This window comes from Pezoporus flaviventris, unplaced genomic scaffold (assembly GCF_033815535.1).
Source record: "Pezoporus flaviventris isolate CSIRO_AGI_PZ_B2104156 unplaced genomic scaffold, CSIRO_AGI_Pfla_v1 ptg000022l, whole genome shotgun sequence".
Lineage (NCBI taxonomy): Eukaryota > Metazoa > Chordata > Aves > Psittaciformes > Psittacidae > Pezoporus > Pezoporus flaviventris.
The window spans coordinates 4,079,176-4,102,841 of record NW_026892570.1 but is presented as its reverse complement, the minus strand read 5'-3'; the positions used below and the strand labels follow the sequence as shown (position 1 = coordinate 4,102,841).

Genomic DNA, 23,666 nt, shown 5'->3' with positions numbered 1-23,666 from the left:
TAACACGTAATTGTTCGTACTTCCTTATCTGGGTGGGAAGACAGTGCTGTAATTAAAGTGCAGAATTCCATTGATCCAGACAGCATGTAGCTAGTTCACTGACAATTCTGTCTCCCTTCACATTAGCAGCATGTGATGCAGGTATATTGCTTGTAAGGAGTTACAGGCAGTACAATTGCAAATTTGGACATACCTATATTTACACGGCATACTACAATACCAAAGCTGACATAAAATTTCATTTTGTGAGTTGTGAGACAGACATGCTTAAATCAGATAAGCTTTGTTTGTAAATTATTGAAGGTGTAATTATTTTGTAACCTATAAAGCAACACCTCACCAGTACCTCTCATTCACACAAGCCCTATAATATTACAAGTAGCGCAGACTGGGAATGAAGTCATTAAGAGGAGATTGCAGTAGACCAACTAGCATCATAAACCATTTTAATAAATGCATGTCTAGATGCACCCTGCACTTACTCTTGATTCCCATGGGTTGTGCCGTACACCTACAAAACTCTCCTCTATGGAGAGGCTGAAAGAGAGCGAACAAGCAAGGATTAAGGCAACATAGGAAGGGAAATTCATTGTCCAGAGCCACAGCATGGCGGATGCTCTGCTGTGGGGCACTAGGACTCGTGTGGTTACCTACACCCTATGTCTTCATTTCTTGTGCCTTGCAAATTGTGTGTTTTGCCTTGGCTGTGCTGAGCTTATTGCTGAGTGGCAGGTACAGGAAAGCAGTTTCCAGCTAAGTGGACAGCGAGATTTTTGCATTACAGTCTAATGCAGAATTTGAGTATGTTAATAGATCTGCACATCACGAATTCCAGTGTTTGGGAAAAGCAGCTGAGCACTGGCTGCTGAGCTGTAGTCCCGTCTCTGGCTCCTTTTCTGTATCCAGAGGAGCTGTGGAGCCAGCCTGGGGTGCAGTTATTCTGAGCCCTCAATCACATGGTCTCAGAAACATCTTAATAAAATCTGACCAGCAACGCAGACAACAGCTTTGCCTCAGAATAAAACAGCTACCCAGGATCTCCGCACTGCAATAAATTGTCCTGTCCAGCCGAGGAGTGAGGAACTCTGACACCCAGCAAAAATGTCCGACAAAACCCCCTTCGAAACGGATATGCTAACGCTCACGCGATTTGTCATGGAGAAGGGACGCCGTGTTAAAGGAGCAACGGGGGAGCTGACACAGCTGCTCAACTCCATGCTGACTGCCATAAAGGCCATTTCCTCTGCAGTCAGAAAGGCAGGCCTTGCCCACATGTGAGTCCTACCTAGCTATAAGGGGAGGAAGAGGAGGTTAGAGAGACAGCTGCTTGCACAGGAAGGCTGGGGAGTGGGCAGGGATTCACAAATACGTTGGAAGTGTCTTTTTTAAGCCAAGTGACTGTATGTATGAGGCCAGAGCCTGGATTGTCGAGAGTGGGAAGTGGGAAATCTCTTTTTTCTGGATTATTTTAATATCAGCAGAAAGGCAGACATTTAAACTAACTGCTGTTACTCCAAAAATGTAAGCCAGAGCATCAGTGCATTGCTCACCTCATCATCCCTTGTAAATGTTGATATTGATCTACTTTTAAATCTACTGTGAATTTGAAGAATATCACACTGTGGTATTTTCAATGCAGAATATCACACCATGATATTTTTTGCTAGCATCCAAACCTGGTGCTGAGCTATGCAAATCAGAACTTGGCTTATCTTTGGGAGCTGATGTTCTGCCTCACTGCAGTATAACTGATGGTCTGAAGCAACAGACCTGCAAGAAATGCCATATGCTGCTACGCATAAGTGCATTTCCCTTTTCTTCCTCAAGCAGTATCAGGGGTACAGATGGGGAGTCTTAAAAGGCCCTGTATGGAAAACAAAAAACACTATTTGGCATGTAGTTGTTTGGCAAATAAATAAAGAAGGAATAAAGAATTGCCTTAGCAAAGCCTGGAATGAACCAAGCTGTTCCTCACACAACCAGATGAAATAGACATCAGTGTCATTGTTTTAATGGTGATCTATCTGAAGCAGTTCAGAGAGCTGGAATATCCTAATAAAATTATGTATTTAAAATATATAGGTTTTGTTACGTATCGATATACATGTTTCTGTACGTTCCTGCGTGTACACATGCATACCATGCATAAGAAAGACAGGTAATATATTTGTTAAGAAACACAACATTTGTCATTTGTTGGGCTTTTTGTTGTGGGTTTGTTTTTTTTTTCTTCCTGTGGAAACACCAAAATGTGTAAAACCTTGAGGGGGGGTGGGGCTTGTGCTTTGTTGGCTGTTAGACCATTTGGCCAAAGTCCTTTATGATCTTTGCAAATGGTGAATTCAATGTCTCAGTACTATCACTCTCACTTTAGAGGTATGGAACATAATATGTAGAAAGGACATAAGGCATACTCAAATTTAACCACAGCACCAAGCTCCTATGCCTTTAGCTGTTAAACTATAATTTGTCTCTGTACTCACTAGGTGAAGCTGAGCTGTTTTGCCTCCCTGACTTAGAGGAACAGTTGCTTTTGTCTCATTTTAATCTTTCAATATGCAGCCTCTGAAGTGTTTAATAAGTAGGAAGAACCTCTATTTGATATACTAGAGGTAGAATAGCCACCTAGTCTACAGGATACATGGCTACTGTGCTAATGAATCTTCCCCTCAGAAACAGAACACCTGTTATGTTAGACAGCAAATGTCCTTTTCAATAAACAAAAGATTCTGGTAATGAACCAGAAATATCTGACATAACCAAACACACAAATGAGTAACTTGCACCATTCAAATTACACCAAGTAACCATGAAAATTCAGAAATTCTCATGGCAAGCTTTCAGCCAGTCACTGGCTTGCATCCATCTGTATTTGTGAAGCTAGAGAGCTCTGATTTTTTTAGTGTCTCCAAATAGACACTGTGAAGTGTCTCCTTCAATGCTAAAGACCTCAGCATGAATTTTTAGCACATTTGCCATTCAAAAGTAAAGGAAGACTTTTTCCAAGATAAAGACTTGAGCTGGGAATGTGCCTGAAAACACACTAACTGAAGAATGGGTGCTAAGGACTCCCTGAAAATCATGGTTCTTTCCAGTATCTCAGACTTGGCACTCAAAAATAGAGTGCCCCAAACACTATACTTCTGAAAAGCTCAGGCAGTTTCGAGCTGTGAGTAAAATAAAAGATTTACCCTGCTTCCAGCTGATGCCTGCTGCTGACCAACACCTTAGGGACTTAGTTGTCCCTTTCATTTGTTTTTCTTTCTCCATAATGAATAAAAGTGTTGCATCTATTTCCTGCATGATTCGTTATACTTCTAAGATGCCCAGACCATGCACATCAGGACTAAACAGTGCTTCCTCAACTAGAAATCTCAGAAATACGTATACTACTGTATACTGCCTCATTAATATATTGCTAAAAGTGGAACAGGGAATGAAAGCATCATCTTAACTCAGCCAAGGGCCACTGAATGAAACAGACCTTGATCCTGGAACACAGTTCAGCATGAGGAATTATCTGGAGATGTCTTCAATGTTTCTGGTTTTGGGGTGGTTGGGGACTGAGTAGGGGAGCGTCAAAGGTCATCATGGAGCTCTGAGCAGCCAATGGCAGAAAATAATGCAGATGCTAACTGCCTCTTCTCCTTCCTCAAAGCTGCTGCCAGCTGTTTGTGGGGTTTCTAGGGAAGCCTGGCACCCACTGGGTGGGCTGGGGGCTCTGGTCTGTCCTGGAGAACGTCCAATCAGGAGCAAAAGGACCCAGATAAAGCCTCAAAAATGGTGCCTTTCTTATGCATGCTTTCGTTTTTTTGAGCAGCAGCAACCATCTCGTAATTCACCTAGTAGTTTAATCCAAAGATTAGAGGTTTGGGAAGATGAGAGGAAGGAGCCATCCTGACATGGGTTGGGTTTTTTTTCCTAAAAACCTGTAACATTGGCCTCCCTCCAGTTTCTTGATGTTTTCCCTTTTCTGTAGGTTTGGTATAGCTGGCACTGTGAACGTGACCGGGGACGAAGTGAAGAAGCTGGACGTACTATCCAACTCCCTGGTGATTAATATGCTACAGTCCTCCTACAGCACCTGCCTCCTGGTCTCGGAGGAGAACAAAGAGGCCATCGTCACCCCCAAGGACAAGCGGGTCTGTACACCGGCTCGGGCGACAGCAGGGGGCAGTCGTGCTTCACGTGTGGAAGCCAACCCTCCCCGAGGGAATGCGGAGCATTCGCGCTGTTACTGCGTTGTTTTGGTTAATAACCGTGGTGCAGGGCACGGCTTCAACAGCCAAATGAGCTGTGCAGGGTAAAATTATCATTAAAGTTCTGTGAAGGGGGGATACAAATAATTTTTGATCTTGCTAACACGCTCCAGATCTCACGTGTATGCGTACTAGTGTATTCCCTGGGCGCCAGTGCAACAGCTTTGGATTACATTAATAAATCGGCAACATAAAATGACAGGAGAGGCTGGCAGAACTGGGGTTTACATTATGTGTCCAGAGGAAACACCTGACTGTTTCATTAGGCTTCCCCCAGGAGGGGATCCTATTGCAGCAAGATACTGCTCACGCTGATGTAACCCAGCCTTTCCCCAAGATGTTTTCTTACTCTCAAACCTCCCATCACAGGCAAATCCTTTAGTCTGGAACAGAATGTAACAAAAAAAAAAACCAAACAAAAAACCCCCCACCTTTATTTACTTGAGGAAGATGCTTGCTTCCAGAATGAGTCACTCCTTTCGCTTTCAAGTGATTTCTTGCAATACTTGGCAGCAGAGGACTGCTCCTTTCTATCATCAGATTTTGTGCTGTCTGTGCAGAAACATGCTCTCTCCTCTTTCTCTGGCAGGTCCTGCACGGAGTGGGTCTTATGCTGCAGGGCCAGCTGGGCCAACAGCACAGCTCTCTCTGGCAAGCCATGTCAGGCATGCTTGCAGGACTAAACATAGTGATAAAAATATGGGTTTTGTCAAGTAAAAGGAGAGAATAGTGTAAGAATATGGATCACTTAACGCTTCCCTTGCCAATTCTGTTTTAGGGTAAATATGTGGTGTGCTTTGACCCCCTTGATGGTTCTTCCAATATAGACTGCTTGGCACCAATAGGAACAATATTTGCTATCTACAAGAAGGTAAGACAACAAAGCACACATGGCATGATATGCTTGGTGAAAGCAAAATTTGTTGGGTATGTCAACTTGCTTAGTTTCTTTCCTAGGTTCTGTAAGTGATCCACAGAGCCTGAGAAAGTAAAAGAGATGACACTGGAGATTCACATGTGCTAAAATGCTGCCTAAATTCCCAGGAAGGAGACATTCAGCCCCATGAAATTGCTGTGTGACAGCACTTCCCTCCTTCAGCCACACAGACACTTAAACAAAACCCTTTCACCATTAGGCAGCTGGGTAGCTGCTCAGTGATTCTTTACTCGCTGCAGGTGAGCTGAAGGGTGTCACAGTGCCTGTGAATCACAGTATTTGTATCATGGATACTGACTGGGGAGGGCTGATGGTCACTGCCTGGACTGTATTATGGCTAGCAGTTTGGTGACCTCCCACTGCGTGTTGTGTGCTTGTTACAGATGGGAGTTTATAAGCATGCTAACAAGTGAAAGCCACCTGAGGCTGAAGGAAGCGGTTACTTACAGCCATCAGGGCCCTGACAGTGTATCTGCTCTCATGGGGCTGTACAGAACAGCAACTGCGCAGCCAATTAATGAATGTTAATAGAGTCATGCCAAGTCTTGTGATTTGATTGTTAATCTCTCAGTAGCTGGTGTTTTTCCTAAACCCTGAGCTTGCAGTCATATGACTATGAGAGACCCTTGGCCATTACTATTGTGAAGTAACATTTACAGTACTGCAAAGAAGTCTTTACAGGCTCAGATGCTACACTTCAAACATATGAAGATAAGTTTTTAAAGTCTGTCCCACCTTCTAACTCATAATTTTCAACTGGCTAGTCCTCCTTTTTTACATTGTTAGGCAATACACGAATCATCACTGCTGAGAATATGCATCTACTAGCAAACCAAATAGTCAGGGCACGATCTCTACAGACTCATGACACAAGCCAAGTGCTGGAAAATGGCTGCCCACACTGTTAATGGTTAGTGCAAACCCTCATCATAGATGCAGGCCTGGCCAAACAACATTGAGATAATGACTGGGTATGGTTTGTGGAAAGAGCAGTCCAGGACTACCTCCAGTATCTTCCACCATCTTGGTTTTTGCAGGGAAAAGAGTTTAGCTCTATGGATACAGTTGATGCCATGTGTTCTTATGGTAAGCAAAGGGGCCCCCATCCTTTTCACTTACCTCTCTAAATATAACCTAAAAGACTACAGCACCTCCTAAGATTGACAGTGGGCAATAGCTGTGTTGTCCACTGTTCTTAAAGTTGGTAAGCAGCATCACATAAACACTAAACATTAGCTTTAAAAGCAAGTTATCAGAATTCCCTACCATCTTTAGCTCACCTGATAATGAGTATGAAGACTACAGACTGCCTAGTCTTCCGAAGCATTCTGCTTCAGAACAGAAACATTCCCCAAAAGACTCATATTGTTCCCAAATGTTCAAGTTTTCAATTTATTTTCCGATCCTTCCACTGTTGTTGCTCTAGCATAAAAATAGACATGAGCCGACAATGTGTGCTTGCACCCAGGTCAATCTTGGCCAAAGGAGCATGACCAGTAGGTCAAGGGAAGTGATTCTGCCCCTCTACTCAGCTCTGGTGAGACCCCACCTGCAGTATTGCATCCAGCTCTCGAGTCCTCAGTGCAGGAAAGACATGGACCTATTGGAGAGGGAGGGACCGGAGGAGGAATACAAAAATGATCAGAGGGATGGAGCACCCCTCTCATGAGAAAAGGCTGAGGCAGTTCAGCTTGTTGAGCCTGGAGAAGAGAAGGCTCTGGGGACACCTTATTGTGGCCTCTCATTTTTTTAAAGGGACCTGTAAGGAAGATGGGAAAAGACTTTTTATCAGGGTCTGATGCAATAGGACGAGGGGTGATGGTTTAAAACTAAAAGAGAGGAGATTGAGGCTGTGTGTTAGGAAAACATTCTTTACAGTGAGGGTAGTAAAACACTGGCACAGGTTGCCCAGAGAGGTGGTGGATGTGCCAGGCTGGATGTGGTTCTGGGCAACCTGATGTAGTTGGAAGATGTCCCTGCTCATTGCAGAGGGGTTAGACTAGATGGCCTTGGAATGCTTCTTCCAACCCAAACTGTTCTACGATTCTAGTTAACATATTTGTTGTAAAATACTGTTTCTAAGTTTCTGTTTTTCATGTGGGTGGATACCCTTCAGCACCTCATAAAAAGCACATTACATTGCTTCGTACAAACACTTCATGTACAAAAGAAAACCCTGCTGCTAGGATGAAGTGTGGTTTGTCAATTATAAGAACAACTTACCAATTTTCCCTGGGAAGTTAGAAACAATGTGGAATTTACAGTCTTTCACTTGCATAATTCTTTCCATTAAAATTCTAATTCTAAAGTACATATTAATTAATGCGTCCTTCTCTCAGAGAAGAAAATTTTATGGCAACGCTGCTAACTTTAAATACTATTAACTTCAAACCCTTTGAAATAATGAAATAATAATGCTTTATTGATTGTTACTGAAGAGTAGTACGAAATGAAGAAAGTGAGATGTTTATCCTGATGGATGAGAATCACTTAAGAAAGAAAACACAATTTCAAACTATTCAAGGTTCCTTTGGAAAAGCTATAAGAATTGTAATTCCAAAGGATGATCCTTAGCTCCTGTCTGATATTTATTACCTTCCAGTTCTCAGATGATTATCTGATTATCTCACCATGTCAACACTTCATTTCCACAGGCCTACCCTCCAGAACTGAAATATTTCGGAAAAAAAAATAATCAGAAAATAAAAAATTAAAAAAAAAAAGGATAGACAGCACTTTTCTACAAAGGTCAGACTCAGTGCCAGCACATTGCAAACCTGAAAATGGTTCTCTGGCTGCTCCCGGTCCAGAGCCACCACCATAGTGGCAGGAAAGCACTGTGTCAGTTTCATAGAGAAAACCACCAAAAAATAAATGTCATCTGAAGTTTATTTAATTTTCCACCTGGCTCTTACTTTCTGATGCATGGGTGGTATTGATAAAATAAGCAGAAACATCAAAAAAGCAGGGCTGAGGGAGGCCCCTTGTGGAATCAGTGGAAGTCAGAGCAAGCAATAGGACATTGACAGTCACTGCCGCTAAGGGGCTCTCAGCTGCTGCAGTGCAGAGGGTGGTGACAATATGTATTTTTTGCTTGGATTCTTCAAAATTTTTCATGCCACTGAGCTGAATCAACAACTCTCCGTTCGTACTGCATATACATGATATGAAACTCTGCTGCTTTTGTTTTGTTCTTTTTAAAACTTGTATCTTTGCACAGTACCTCAGATGCATCCATTGTCATGAGGACAACATCCTCCCCTCTATGTGGTCCCTCATGGGGAAGGTGTAAGAATTCAATTAAATGCAATGGATGCTCATGAAACACATGGTACAAATAGAGACCTGTAAACCAAGTCCTTCTGGAGCTGTACCCGGTGCTGATCAGAACTCCTCCATGTGATGTCAGGCAAACCATACATGCAAATATTTTCCAACTCAGATATCACCCAAGGGTACCCCTATAGCAAGACTCTGCAGACCTTGTTTCATCTGCTTCACACCACCAACGAGAAAAAGTGACTGTGTCAGTGCTTGTCAGAGCTCTTTTGCAGTCCCTCTGCTTACTTCAGTGCTTTGCATAAAGACCTCTCAAGAGGTTTGACTACCACCATTTCATAGTCAAAATGTAATGTAAAGGAAATCCATCTGTGCACTAGAAAGGACTGAAAATATTAGCAGCTATCACAGTCTACCGGCCAGCTTAATTCCCTGCTTTGTTTCACAGTGCAAGGTACTTGGCAGGACTTCTGCAGTCCTAAAAATGAAATATCAGCCGATCTCTAGCTTTTTTACATTCTGACAAGCTCTGCAAAATATTTGTTTGAGTTTTTTTCCTTCCTTTTGGAAGCTGCCTCTAGGAAATGCAGTTGTGAATTAGTATGGAAAAAACAAGTTAATTCTGCCAACTGTACATCTCCTGATGGAAGAGTTCCTCTGTTTTTTCATAAGAGTCAGCAAATGTGTGGTTTCTCAGCCATGTAAACATAGAAATGAATTTAAGAGATAGGACTGAAAAGCTCATCTCACAAGATATTTTAAGTCAACAGCACATGTAACCAGCAGCAACATATACTATATAAACATCGTGCTCTACAAAGCAAACCTGTTTACTGTATTTATACAAAAATATTTTTTATTCAATGAGAAAGCATACAAAAACCTAGAATGATCATAATATGATTGCAACTAGTTCTGTAAATATGTTTTTAATTCTGCATTTAGTGTTGCAAACCATTAGTCTATTATAGACAACCATTGCTTTTGATGTTGAGATGTGCCATGGAGATACATTTTTGAAAAAGAAGATGCTATATGTAAGGTATAATCCTTATATATTCTGTAAAGATTGTTTAGCAAAGGATTAGCCACTAGTCGTCAGTACTCAAAGCTCTGGAATATACAAACAGGGGTTTTAACCAGGCTTCCTTCATTACATGCATTATAACTTCGCTGAATAAGCATCTTGATGTAGAGCACTTCCAAGGGACTGCATACAAGATGTATTTGTACACACTCTATTTCAGCTCCTGTGACAAACTGGTTGGCAAAGGGAATTTTTTCCACAGAAGAACTTGGCAAAATAATACTAATAAAAATTTTTGAGCAAAATATACAGCTAAAAACTGTAAGCCACAGTAACAAAAGTAACAAAATCTTCTAGTTAAAAATGAAAATATTTTTATGTGGAATTTGTCTTCATATGCCAAGAAATATGTAGTTTTGGTGTCTCTCATCTCAGCTTTCCTCCAGGTGTTGGCATAAAATGATGAATGGGATCCCCAGGTTACTCTTAGCTTTCCACCTTCATAGGACCCTTATGGGCACCCTGAGAGTTACTTGCTCTCCGGTGTGCTCCTCTCCTTGGAGGAGAGGTGTTTTTCTCTGGAAATTATCTGCGGAAGGCATTCTTGATTATTTAAAGAATTTACTCAATATTCATGAAATATTTTATTTCCTACACAAAATAGTCACTGATTTTTATTTTTTTAACCACATATTTTGGAATAGACCTGCTATTTCTATTTAGCTGCTACTTAATCTAATTAAGCCCATGCACTCACTGAGAAATTGTCTGAGTTTGGAACAATAAAATGCTAAACTGGGATGGAAGAAAGGATCTCATTTTAATTCCTCACAAACCACCTTCAAAACATCCACAGAAGACCCTTCACAACTGACAAGCCTTTAAAAAGAAGCATTACTGTCAAGCATTCCCTACCCATTTTGCAGTCCCAGGTACCCGTCCGCGTCTGTTATTCTTCCTTATCACAGCGGTCAGTCTCTTGTAAGTCTTGGCTAAGGCACCCCCTATTGCTGCCTGGAAATATTTGCACCAGGTCTGACTGAGTTGTTGTTGTTCAGTGATATCCAAACCAAAATATGAGCGTCAGAAGGTGATTAAAAGCCTGACTTGAAATCTCATGTGAATGTTCTATGTAGAGTTATATATACACACCTCCATACATTAAACATGCTACTTTATGTATAATTATATATATATAATTTTATAAATAGTTTTTTATAAAAATTTATTTTATATTTAATTTGAACATTTATACCACTTCAGTTACCCATCTCTTCACCAGCAGAGACCGATGCACAGTCTTGGTTCCATCATGTTGCACCATCTATGCTTTTATTCTGATTACTGAAGCAGTTTGTCTGTAATACTTAATGACTGCACTCACCTCACAGTTATTTCCTGTGAGGGGTGTCAGAATGATAGCTTAAATTTATACTTCCAGAAAATTAGTGCTATGTCTCAAATTTCTAGTGATCTGGAATTAATGGACTGTGCTGTAAAGCTAAGGTATCAGCTTTTACTGCAGGTATTGTATTGATTGCATGACATGTAATAAACACAAACTCTCAACATCCTGTCCCAGCATGCACATGTACTTGTACCAAACTTGCCCTGAAGTAGTGAGAACAATCTCCACTTCAGTTGTTTCAAAGGCCTGCATAGAAACAAAAGGGAAATCTGCCCCACAACATTATTGAAAAGTTGTTTTGATTGTTTCTTGTAAGAATTTAACCTTCAGTCCAATGGTAATTCTTCCTCAGGAAACAGACGATGAGCCCTCTGAAAAAGATGCTTTGCAGCCTGGACGCCGTATTGTTGCTGCAGGCTATGCCTTGTATGGGAGTGCTACACTGGTTGCCCTCTCCACAGGGCAAGGAGTGGACTGTTTCATGCTCGATCCGGTACAGTCATGGCGTTAATCACATTGCCATAATCTTTTAGAGCCTTCTGTGCTTGGATTTAATCATTTTAGTTACTCCTTGTCTCTAATCTAGGCTATCTATATGATTCTTGTTTTCACCCATGTCCTGGAGCATCCCACCTCCACCTTACAAGTATTTAATAATACATTAATATGTTGGTTGCAATACCTCTATTTGGTTTTTCTCCTCAGTGGAGTGTAAGTTATGAGCATTCCAGACTGCTGTTTTGCACAGACACTTAAGAAAACTTACTCTGAGCAGTGTCTTTGCCTCCACTTAAAGGACGCCTGCTTTTAGATTGCTCTTGATTTTTCTCTCTGTAGAAGAACCTCAGCATGTTCTGTGTTTAGCTGGGGGCAAGGACCGTTTTTCAATACAGTTCATGCAGAGTGATGTCTGATTGCCTGAGTGCAATTTGGATTTATGGCTAAGCCTTCTAAGCTGCATAACCAGCAATTTGCAAAAGCAGAACCATACCCATACAATTGGACATATGCCACCCTTTGGTGCCCACCCTTGGAGCCCAAAAAGTGTTACTGGAGGAATGCAGAAAAGAGACCTCTGGTTTGAAAGAAACAACATTAGATGAAAGCAATACTATAGGAGGTTTTTTGATACGAGAATGCATTATTACGAAACTTCTTTTAACCTTATAAACAGGCTTATACCAAGTGTGAGGAACTGGGAGCTGAGATGCTCTGGTTAGAGACAAAGGAATAGAAGGTGGAAGTTGTACTCAGACTGCAGATAGCAACACCTGGGGGTAGCATTCACTTTAAGATATTTAGGCAAGACAGGCAAGAAAAGTTCAAAAATCAGAAGGCAGTGTAATTTCTTAATTTGTAACCTTGAGATCTGTGGTCAGAAATTCATTATACATCTGTTTTCAGGGCTGCCTGGTGTTCTTTCAGTAAGCTAACTATTAAGAGTTGAATTGCTTTTTATTTATAGTAATAATGTGACAAGTTTTCATGAACTTAACCCAGATTCTGTGCTTTCTGCTCTGTTTGAAATGCTATCAAGCTGTACAGAGTCTGTTGCTAAAAGGACCAAGCTGTACTAGAGTTTCTGCCATCACTAGTGTAGCAACTGTTACAGAAAGCCAACAAGCTTTTCTGCTGCTTGCTAATGGCTGGTCTACCATTTTCTTCTATAGGGTCTTGGTGAATTTATTTTGGTTGACAAAGATGTTAAAATCAAGAAGAAAGGGAAGGTATACAGTCTGAATGAAGGTTATGCGAAGTATTTTGATCCTGCAATGACAGAATATTTACAAAAGAAGAAATTCCCTGAGGTAAGAAAATATTAGTACTGTATCCAATGTACTGCGGGCTGGCAAGCACTGCATTCCACAAAGTCCTGGATGATAGGAAAGGATCTGAAGGCCCCACTGAGTTCAGCCCCATATAATCCTTTTGTGCTATTGGGTCCATTTTGGGTATGTATCCAATGTGGTTTTTTCTGGCACCCTGACGCCTTTCATAACTTAAACTTTGGTAAGTAAATTCATAGCTTGTTCCTCACTGTATGGAGGAAAATATGTTGTACATGAAGAACCAGGTTTTTCAACAAAGCTCTGAAACTGTGCCAGCAAAAAGTGGTGGTATCCTTATTTTCTACCTTATCGGAGTATGCAGCTCAGTCATACGTGCAGCTGAGCATCTGGGGCTAGATTCCACATACTGCTCAGAAGGTGCTTTCAGGCATCTGGGTGGCATCACCTTCTCCTCCCTGTACATGTTTGCATCTGAGGTGTGCAGTATCACTCTTGCACTATCATCTACTTGAATTATATGGAGCATGAACCGACTCACAGGTTGGGAAAAAAAAACCAATGGTGTAAGGCATACTTTCAGTATATTCTGTTAAGAGGATTATACTGTAACCTTCAGAGGGATAAAGATGAGAACATCCTGCACCTGATGAACTTCCTTGTGGAGACATAGAACTCTGTATGACCTCTAGTCAACCATAGCAGGATATCACGCAAGTTCTCAATGTGGAAAACTGGAAGCTCCCTAGGAAGTGTGGCTATGTGAAAATTGATGTATCCAGTAGAAAACTTCAGCATATTGTACCTGGGAAGTTAACAAGTAAGAGTTTAAAATATAATCCTGTGAGAAGCTCCTTCTCACATATATTGCAATGCTGACCTCTCATTTAAATGTGTTTTCTGTATTATCAAATTGTAGCTACAAAGGGTGCCGCATCATAGCGTTTTAAACACATTCATTTTTAATATTTGAGGTAATTTTGAAACTTCAAATTCTGCTTTCAGTCCAGCTGTGAGAGAAGCCGAAGTCCACAACACAAATTTCATACTTCCTGAAAACTAATCCAGCTGAGAAAGAGAAGTGCCTCTCATTCTACTCATGTTATGCTGAGCTACGTATTCAGTATAATGCACCAACACCGGATTTACTAATATGTGTTTTTTGCAAACCACCCAAGTGCTGCTTAAAGTAAAACTCTCAGTCAACCCCAGGCAGCCTCAAAAGATCAAACTCAGTGGAATGACCAGGCAGATATTTCACCACAGGCTGAGTGAGGACAGCTCTATCATGTGATTCACTAATCCTTAGGACACACAGGAAAAACCTCATTTACAAGCACTATTTTATCTTAAATCTGTGCTTCATTTGAGGAAAATCTTCTGGAAGTGTCATTGCACTGATGCAATAGAAGTTTGCAGAAGGTGTTTTCGTTACTTTAAAGCAAAAAACTAGTGGTGCATAGGTTATTTAGGGCAGCAGAAGCCTCCTCAAGGGTGCTGAGCAAGCACATTGCTTTGCTACCCTGAGAAGTAGGGCTGTCTGCATGAGAAGGGCCAAGGCACCAGTGTTACTGCCACAAAGCACAAAAAAGTTCCCTGCCTATCTGAAAGCTTGTTAGGAACCTGACTTTTGGAAACAGCATATTTGCTGTTATTTGCATTGTGGAAGGACAAGAGGGAGAACGTGTCACCACACTTCCATAGCATGAAAACTGCTTCCTATCATCACCTGTAAACCTTACCAGCTACGTTGGTGATGATCCTACCTTCCCTGCAGCACCCTGACAGCGCATTGCACAGCTTTGGTATCTTTGTCTTCCTCTCTTCAGTATGCAGAAGGGCACTGGGGGTGTCTGCTGGATACCTCCCGCCTGTGACTTGAGGAGGTGTGGGGCATGGGGGACCCCTTCTTACTCAAGCAGACCACTTTGATCCTGTGGCCTTCTGGTCACTAGAAGCCAAGAGACTAGGCATTTATTTTAGCTATTTGTCACTACCTTACCCCTTTTTTCCTTTGATCCTACCTGTATTTCCTCCCTGTAGTTCTTGATCAATATGCTGTTCAGATGACACTAACATTGCCAGAAAAAATCAAAAAGTTAGAAATAAAACAGGAAAAATAGGATGCTGTCTTGTATTCTGTATCACTGTCATTAGCAATCAAATATTACAAATCAACTGTTTATGGGGAGAGGAGATATTTTCCCTCACTATGTAACCAGCATTCCAGATCAGACAGTTAAGGATTTGCCTTAGCAGTGACATCAAAAACTTAGCAACAGCACATTTTAGCACAAAGCATTCTTCTGCCAGTCAGCCAAGATGTGCCTGAGTGATTTTAAAAAAACTAATAAAAACTCTGTGCTTTTGTTACCATATCTGTAGGTGGACCAAGGGATGCAGGGTTTTGCTGCTGTATTTTTCTCCCCCCACTCTCCTAAGTCATTACAGTTATGCGAGAAAAACATGGTCTTGTTTTGCTGTGGATGAACATAGCTGTTGGAATATCTGTGGAATAAAGAAAGAAGTGAAAAAGTAACTCCCATCACATTGTGAAATAAAAAGAATCACAGGACCTATCTGTTACGAGCCATTTTTTGTTCTTTTGGGTTTCGCAAACAAAAAAAACGAGGGTGAAACTGAGTGCAATCACAGGTTTACTCAAACACCATGAATGCTGACTAAGGGAACATCAGGGTTTTTCAAATCCTTCATTAGCATCAGCCAAAACAGTGTGAAGTTCTCACTGGGCAAACACACAGCTTGATATTACTCAGAACTCAGTATGGAACTCCCTATCACTCATGCTCTGCTTTTTTGTTTGAGAAGAAAGCGTAGGCAATATGCCGACACACACGCAACCCCTATTAAACTTCTCATCTGTAAGACAAATGCATAAGTGACCAAACACGAGAAACGAGAAGTAGCATTTCTAATAACTGAAAGGACTATTTATTCCTCCCATGCAGGTAGCTGGACTCTAAGAAAGTGAAGCAAAAATTTTATTTCAGTCTGTAGTTCCAGAGATCAGTATCAGAATGAAGGACTTTTTCATATGTAATTTTCTCAGCACAGATTCAGCTCTGTGTTTCTAGCAGATGAATTTCTATCAGGGTAAAAAGCAATTAAAATTGCAAGTGTGATCTTGTCATCCTCACATAACAATGCCCCTATACACATAAATTGTGTAAATGACCTGCTCATGAATAGGAAATCCAGCTCATCCCAACTGCATCTGGTGATCTGTACTCAGGTGGCTCAGCTCTGCCAGGATCTTTCATTAGACAACTGATCCAGACAGAAAAAATGTGCAGAGATCTTTCCAAACCTGTAGCATTTCAATACACAATTGCATGTATTAAATGTGTGCAAAGTCCCCGTGTCTAATAATTTTCTGAGGAGGCACAAATTCCTCCTCTGCTTCATTGAAGACAGAGTGAAATATACTGACAGATTTCTTGGCATAGTAGCTTTCAAAACGCTTTCCTTCAGTTTACATTTGTATTGTGTATCTCCTCCTTATAAAAGTACGGTGATGCATTGCTTTCCTCAGGTTATATATTTGGTGTATATAACTTCTATTTGTGCAAGACACCTTGTTTGTCTTCTATATTTCCTACCTTTCCTTACCATTTTTATAACCAACAAACCTGGCACTGATACGAATACTCCCCTGTTTGCTCTTAGTAAAATGAACTCTCCTTCAATTGCATTAATTTCTCAGCTTAGAGCAAGGAAAACCATATTCATGAATAAACTGCTTTCTCTTAAACTAAGCTGCAGAATGAATGTTATGATCAATTTCCCAACTTGACGAATAGGCTAGAAGCCCACTGGGAAACATGTAGACCTGTTGTGAAAAGTGACATCCTACGTCTTGCCCAGGCTTAGGAAACAGTGAAGGATCAGCAAACAAATGGATACCTTGTTCTGATAATGCCAGGAAGTTTTTACTCACTTTGCAGTGAGTTTGCAACCCTCGCTTTTTCAGACTGGGGATTGATACCAAATTACAGGTTGTGCACTCAAATTACAAGCAGCTTGTTTTCTATGCTGTGAATGCAGCTCTTTAAAGTGCTTATTTTAGAACTCCATAGCCAATCTTACAAAAAGCTAAGCTTCAGGCTGGTTTAGGCATTTATAGTGTCCGTAAGCAGCCATTGATGTAAGCAGATTTGATTCCTGTTTCGTAAGAAAATTACATTTGTCTGTGCTACTAGCTGTCTAGCCTGGTAGATTTAATGCTTTACTCTACGTTTTTCAGGATGGCAGTTCCCCGTATGGTGCCAGGTATGTGGGCTCCATGGTAGCTGATGTTCACCGTACATTGATGTATGGTGGGATTTTCATGTATCCTGCTAATCAGAAGAGTCCTAAAGGAAAGGTAAATAGTTTGACTTACTGTCTGGGGAACTTAGTCAACCTAATTCCTCTGGTTTTCCCACAGAAGTAAAGGAATAGTTTATATATATAAACAGATAATAATTTTGCATCCCCTGGAGAAAATTATTAATTGATACGATGGTCAGCTATCAAATTTAGGCAAGAAACTTAAACAATTGTCTATTTAGGCAATTCCCAATTTAGGCCAGATATCTTCCCGTGTGCTTTTCTATTACAAACTACTCAAATGATCTTCACCGCAACCAAGGGCTTTATTCATCTTTCTGAAGTGAAATATTTCAGTACCACAGAAACCTGCTGAGATACCGGTGACAGCTGGCATAGCTCCGGGGGGGTGGGGGGGGGGTGGGGGGGATGGGGGGGAAGAGGAGGAGGAGAACAAATAAACAAGACCAAAACCAACCAAAACCAACTAAAATAAACCAGCAAAACCCCCTCAACCCATTAAACAGTGTGGATCTGTTTGTGTATCAGAGCAACAGACAAAAAAAGGAATTTGCTGTGTGTGAGAAAATTGGATTTGCTGATGGGCCTCTTCAAATTAAACTTTTTGTTTTGAAATCTGTGTTAAGCCATTGGTGTAGAGAAAATACGAGAAACAACAAAATTACAAACGTACAAAGTACAGAATTTTATAAAAATCAAGATTTCTGCATGAGTTAGCCTACATTGACTGTTTGATCTGGTTTGCACTGCCATAATGAAATAATGGAGAGAATATTGAAAGAAGCAAAACTACTACCATTACAAATCAAAATTTTCTTCTTTCCTTCTCAGAGGGCAGATGTAGACAGTATTTTCCACATAAACCTCTTCTTGATAGAGAGATCATGCCTTTGTGGCAGGTACCTGATCATTATCTTCTTAAAGACAGTCTATGCACCTAGCTGAAAGGAACCAAATGTCATAGCAAACATAAATGACATGCATGTAGGCTCTAGCATATAGAACTCCTTCATTAGGTTAAAGAAAGAGCTAAAACAAAATGCTCAATAACCAGTACTGGTTCTATCAGCCAACAAATAGATCCTCTTTTCAAATTAGATATATTAAATCATAATTTTTAATCAATTTAAGGCTTATAGTTATCTATTAGGTGAAAAATGTTAAACCAGTCTGGAGACAGAGCCCATCTGAAGACTCGTAAGTGCAATTGCACTATTATCTGAAGGAAAGCTGCTTTATTTAAGCCACACAGTCACAGTATAAGCAGTAAGAAATTCAAGTTGTAGTTCCACTGCTATATTCTGGCTCATGATCTTGCAATAGTTGTCCACGCACTGAAAACAATGGAGACTTTGGTCCTATGTTGCCTCTCAGGTGGAGACCTTGTACCAGAAATAGCATTTTAGAAGATACAAATGAAGGTGATATGTGTTATTAAGTTTTTGACACATGGTTTCATCACAAACAGCATGATAAAGGAATGATGGGTAGTAATGTCCTGTGTCCAACCCATTTCTTTGTCTCTTTATACTGTTGCATTCTGTCATGATTTCTTTTCACCAGGAAATACTCTCTCTTTTGCACATATGAACAGCCCTTTAAACATAGTATGTACTAATATTGTCTCACATAAGCACTTCATAGACCATCAAAGATTCAACTAAACCTATGCAAACAATGTCTGTTAAAAACCAGCCAGCTACTACCCGTGTCCTTTTAAACACAGAAACTTTTGGCATATGTCCCAAATAAGTTTGCATTCCACACAGGCACTCCAGAGGCAACTTTTTTAAAGTTGTGAACAGATATCAAGGTCCAAACCAAAAGTGTGTCCATACCAAAAGGGAAAATTTGCTTTTACTAATTACTGCAGTTACTTCTGAAAACGGAGTAGCTATCTGGATGAGTTCAGGCAATTAATATCTATTCACATTTCTGAAGAGTGAAAATGAAATACTGAAATTTGAAACCAGGAGCATCAAGTTTCAAACTCCAAAATATCCTGACCAAACACAGTGTGATTACCCCAAGCTTTGAGGTAATCATAAAGCCTCCATATGAGAAGAGATTGTGACTTTGGTTTCCAGGTACTGTTAACTTAGCTGACTGAACTCTTCTGCTGATGTCTTTAGCTGACAGCTACTTTTGACATTTTTGGCAAAATACAGTTTCACTGGTGCTGCACATCAGTCCATCAATTTGGAAACGATGGTGGTGATGCTTGGATGCAGGGTCTGTACACTGTTCCTCAAAACAGAAGATGTTAAGGGAGGTGAGAGGAAGAAAGTGAAGAAGGTGGGACTGAGAAACATTGCTACTTAGGTCAATTGACAAAAGGAAGGTTAGGTTCTGGTAAGTTCTTTGGTGCAATTTTCCCCAAAGGCAATCATGTGCTCCTTCTTTCTTTCTAGCTCCGACTTCTCTATGAGTGCAATCCTATGGCTTTCATCATTGAGCAGGCAGGTGGGATGGCAACTACAGGGACTGAGGCGGTGTTGGATGTGAAACCTGAGAGTCTTCACCAGAGAGTCCCTCTCATCCTTGGTTCTCCAGATGATGTGCAAGAATACCTCACTTGTGTACAGAAACATCAGAAGAGCAGTTAAAGGCTTTTTGGCATCAGAACTTGCTCATTCATCTTCAGTCTGCAGGAAAAGCTGTACCTTTCAAGATGGTGGATTCTAGCAAGTAGCACCCATCTCCAAGTGAAAATCCCACTTTATGAGAACAAGAAAAATAGTGGGAAAAACAAAAAAAAAATCATCTTTTCTTGCAGACAAGCATAAAAAAAAAATCCACTATCTCTGATTTATGCAGTGCAAATTTAGAGACAGAGACCTGATTGCTAAACAGGAGCAAATTACTTTATATAGTATTAACAAAGGAAGTGGATTGTGTCAGTACCCTCATTTGATGTGAAGCTTTACATCTGAAACTACATGGTTGGCATGGTTTTCACATCAACATTTGCAATGCCATTATTTGGATTTTGTGTCAGAGGTTTAATTGCAAGGTGCTTTTTATCCTGACAGCCCTGAGAAGACCGAAAGTCTCATGTTGTCAGAAAACAGTGTTTTTAAGCTTCAAATTATATATGTCTTGGGTAATTAATAAAGATGAAAAGGCTGCAATGTTGCCAGGGTAATTCAATTCTCATAAGAAGGAAAATGCCCTCTGTTATTGCAGACAGGTAATTGTCAGTGGCACAAATTCCAATAAACCGTTGCTATGGATGTGACACTCAGATCATGCCTATTCCCTGTTTATCCATTGTCCTTTGCAACAGAAGATGAGCTATCACCACAAAGCTGTTACACCTCCATTTTCTTTTACTTTGAAAGGTTCTAATTTCAGATTGAAGCTTGCCCTTTTCTACACATTACACTGGCATTCCTACCCACCGCCAGTACACCCATCCTGTCGGTACCCTAGCGCTGTCTCAGGTTTGACACTGCCTTAGGAGATCAGGAATCAGCTCTGATGTGATACTGTGATACTGTGTGACACTAGCAGACATTCATTAACCAAAGAGAGCTATTAATTAAGAGAAATGTGTGATTATGTTAAGTGACAAGGGTGTGAAAACTGGGCTTTAGGTCACTTTTAGTATTAGACATCCTGATACTTAGACATCCTGATACCTTTTTAAGCCTCCTGTCTCATGATATGGATGTTTGTTTGGGCAACCATCTTGATGTAAGCAATTCCTGCCCCTACTGCTCATTTTCACCACTACTCCATGCCCTCAGTCATGGGTTACATGGAGTAGTGTTGTCTTGTATGCTGGTACAAGACATTATTAAGAACATTCTGTGAATTACAGTAGGACACAGATAGGAGAAATTCATGCCAGAATAGAGTTAAGTGCCAGGAAACTCCAGTGGCTATTTTTAAACTTACAACTATGTTCTACTATTCAAAAAGAAGCAGGCTGAACAAAGGTAAACTGCAAATTATACAGCACGTCTTTATCCTTAGGCGTTGTTATCCCAGTGGGGAGGGTGTGATTTCAGTACTGCTTCAGGTATCAAAGCACTCTTTTCACAGGTGTTAATCTGGCACTCTGTAAAGCTGTAACAGTGACAACAGGATCAGCAAGTACACTGTGTACTTGTTTATTCTGCTCCTCGTCATGTGCTTCCTGAATCTCTGCTATCAACAGCAAAACGCAAGGAACACTTAAATCCTCGAGAATCAAGAGGAGGCAGAAAAACCTGTGAGGGTTTAGGTAACAGCAAACTTTACACTGGAGAACACAATTGTGCACTGACTATGAAAGCTAGTAAATCAATTTGCCTTCAGACAAAGTATGCACACAGTGTATGTACCCATATATATGTTCACAAATATATTTTATACATACATAGTCATGCCCTACCTCTCTCCCCCATGTTCTCCATATAAGAACAAAAATAGTTGTTGATGTCACTGATTTACTGAGAGACTCTGTTGCATTTTTAAAATCAGGAGGTGATCCTGCCCCTCTACGCTGCTCTCGTGAGACCTCACTTGGAGTATTGTGTGCAGTTCTGGTATTCTCAACATAAAAAGGACATGGAACTGTTGGAACAAGTCCAGAGGAGGGCCACGAGGATGATCAGGGGACTGGAGCACCTCCTGTATGAAGAGAGGCTGAGGAAGTTGGCTGTTCAGCTTGGAGAAGAGAAGGCTGCATGGAGACCTCATAGCAGCCTTCCAGTATGTGAAGGGGGCCTATAGGGATGCTGGGGAGGGACTCTTCATTAGGGACTGTAGTGATAGGACAAGGGGTAACGGATTAAAAGGGCTGAGAGAAATGATTAAAGACAGAGAGAGCAAGAACAGGGTCTTGGTACTCCCCGGTGTAACTGCAGGGCCTCTAATAATAAGCCCTTTTCAGGGAAATGCTGAAAGAAAGTTTGTATAGCAGTGGGTATACACACTCTAATGACTAAGTTCAGTGTTCCTGTGCTGGCAGTTAAATTAAATATCTGCACACTGCAACATGTCAGTCATTCAGTGCCCTGATGCCAGCGTAGAACCATAGAATAGTTAGGGTTGGAAAGGACTTTAAGATCTAGTTCCAATCCCCTGCCATGAGCATGTCACATCAAACTGTGTCACCCAAGGCTCTGTTCAACCTGGCCTTGAACACCGCCAGGGATGGAGCATTCACCTCCTTTGACCTGCTGGTCATGCTCCTTTTTATGCAGCCCAGGATATCGATAAATCAGCAGCACCAGAGTTGTCTTCATTTAAGTATGTTTTCACAGCAAAACCTGCATATAATCCCAGCTGCTAGACTTCCCGTGACTTTCTTTTTTTCCCTGAATTTACACCAGAAACACATTAGTGAAGGAGCTAGCACTATGTCACCCACGTGACAAACAACTGCTGTTTGGGTGGCTGTTGATGCTTAAATGATAATGCTTAGATTTTGTGGGCTGCAGGGTGGCTAGTATCTAGGAAGAGATCAGTATCTTCCCTGTACAAACAACCCATGCAAACCCCAAGTGCAGATTAAGAAGGCAGTGACTTTGGTGTGAACTGTGGATTTTCTTTGCCAGAGTTCCACTTTAACGTACCACACCTATACTGTTTTCCTAAGTACTTCTGTGATATCTGCTACATCTAGTACAACTCTGCAACCAGACTGCTCCACTGAGCCCTTCTTAAACCATCAGGACAGAGTTTTCAGTTTCCCTTCCCAGTGCAACACCATTTCAGACCATTTCTCCAGAGCTCTCCAACAGAAATCACAGGGTGTCTGTGGCGGTGGTGATGGTGGTGGTGGGGTCACGATCTACAAAGCCCTTGTGCTACTGAACCACAACTTCCCTTTACGGTCAGCTGCCAGGGTGTCTGAGGGCATCCAGACAGCTGAGAAAACAAGACTTAGCTTGTTGTTGTGGCTTGTCCTTTTTTAAGAATCCAGAGACTGCATCTAATGGTTGGAGCAGGGAGGGGATGTACCATTAGCAGCCATCAATGCCGCCTACAGGTGCGAGGAAGCTGGCATGGACCAACACTCACTGCCTCTGCTTACTGAAGGTGATGCCAGGTATTATTCCTTGGATACTCATCAGCATGATACAAAATTATAAATACATGGAAACACCAAGTACATGGAAGAACAGACACACATTTAAATATTAGTTCACATGTGTGCCTTTGTGTTAGTATTTAATGGTTTCTTATGAAATTATATATAAACTAGATATTTTATATAAGTTTTTTTTTATTATGGTTTTATATATAAACCACTGCCAGCTTGATTTCCTACTACTTTTGGAGGAGGACATGGAAAGGAAAGTATACTAGTTGTATTGTACCAGGTATGTAACAAATATGACTATTCTTAAAGCACTGGTTTGTGACTTGTTGCAAACCTAATTTTTACTTCCAATTGCAGAACACATTTGCATTGTTTCAGAAGTAAAATAAAAGCTAACTATATCTAAACCTGAGGGTATGCAATAGCAGAAGAAAATGCAGAAACCCCAGCAGTCTATTATAAAATGAGCAGATGTTCACCAATTGCTTTGACTGGAAATTAAGTCAGTCTGAACAGCCAGCCACAGTGTTGGCCTTGTGACTGCAATCACAAGACCAGGGATCAGAGAACAGGTTGAGGCTGGCA

At 41.0% G+C, this 23,666-nt stretch overlaps 1 protein-coding gene across 1 annotated transcript; it reads left to right on the top strand.

Moving 5' to 3' along the window:
* The first annotated feature begins 947 nt into the window (after positions 1-947).
* On the top strand, positions 948-19,784 carry LOC133270797 (fructose-1,6-bisphosphatase isozyme 2). The gene is made up of 7 exons (XM_061456306.1): positions 948-1,274; positions 3,980-4,142; positions 5,038-5,130; positions 11,263-11,403; positions 12,581-12,718; positions 16,962-17,081; positions 19,459-19,784. Exons 1-7 carry the CDS (start codon positions 1,102-1,104, stop codon positions 19,651-19,653), a joined length of 1,023 nt encoding a protein of 340 aa, XP_061312290.1. The 5' UTR covers positions 948-1,101; the 3' UTR covers positions 19,654-19,784.
* The last annotated feature ends 3,882 nt before the right edge of the window (positions 19,785-23,666 follow it).

Excerpts from the sequence above, each read along its gene's own strand:
- LOC133270797 (XM_061456306.1), top strand. The coding sequence starts at position 1,102 with ATGTCCGACAAAACCCCCTTCGAAACGGATATGCTAACGCTCACGCGA. Across the intron at positions 4,143-5,037 it reads TCACCCCCAAGGACAAGCGG|GGTAAATATGTGGTGTGCTT; the intron begins GTCTGTACACCG and ends ATTCTGTTTTAG. Across the intron at positions 17,082-19,458 it reads AGAAGAGTCCTAAAGGAAAG|CTCCGACTTCTCTATGAGTG; the intron begins GTAAATAGTTTG and ends CTTTCTTTCTAG.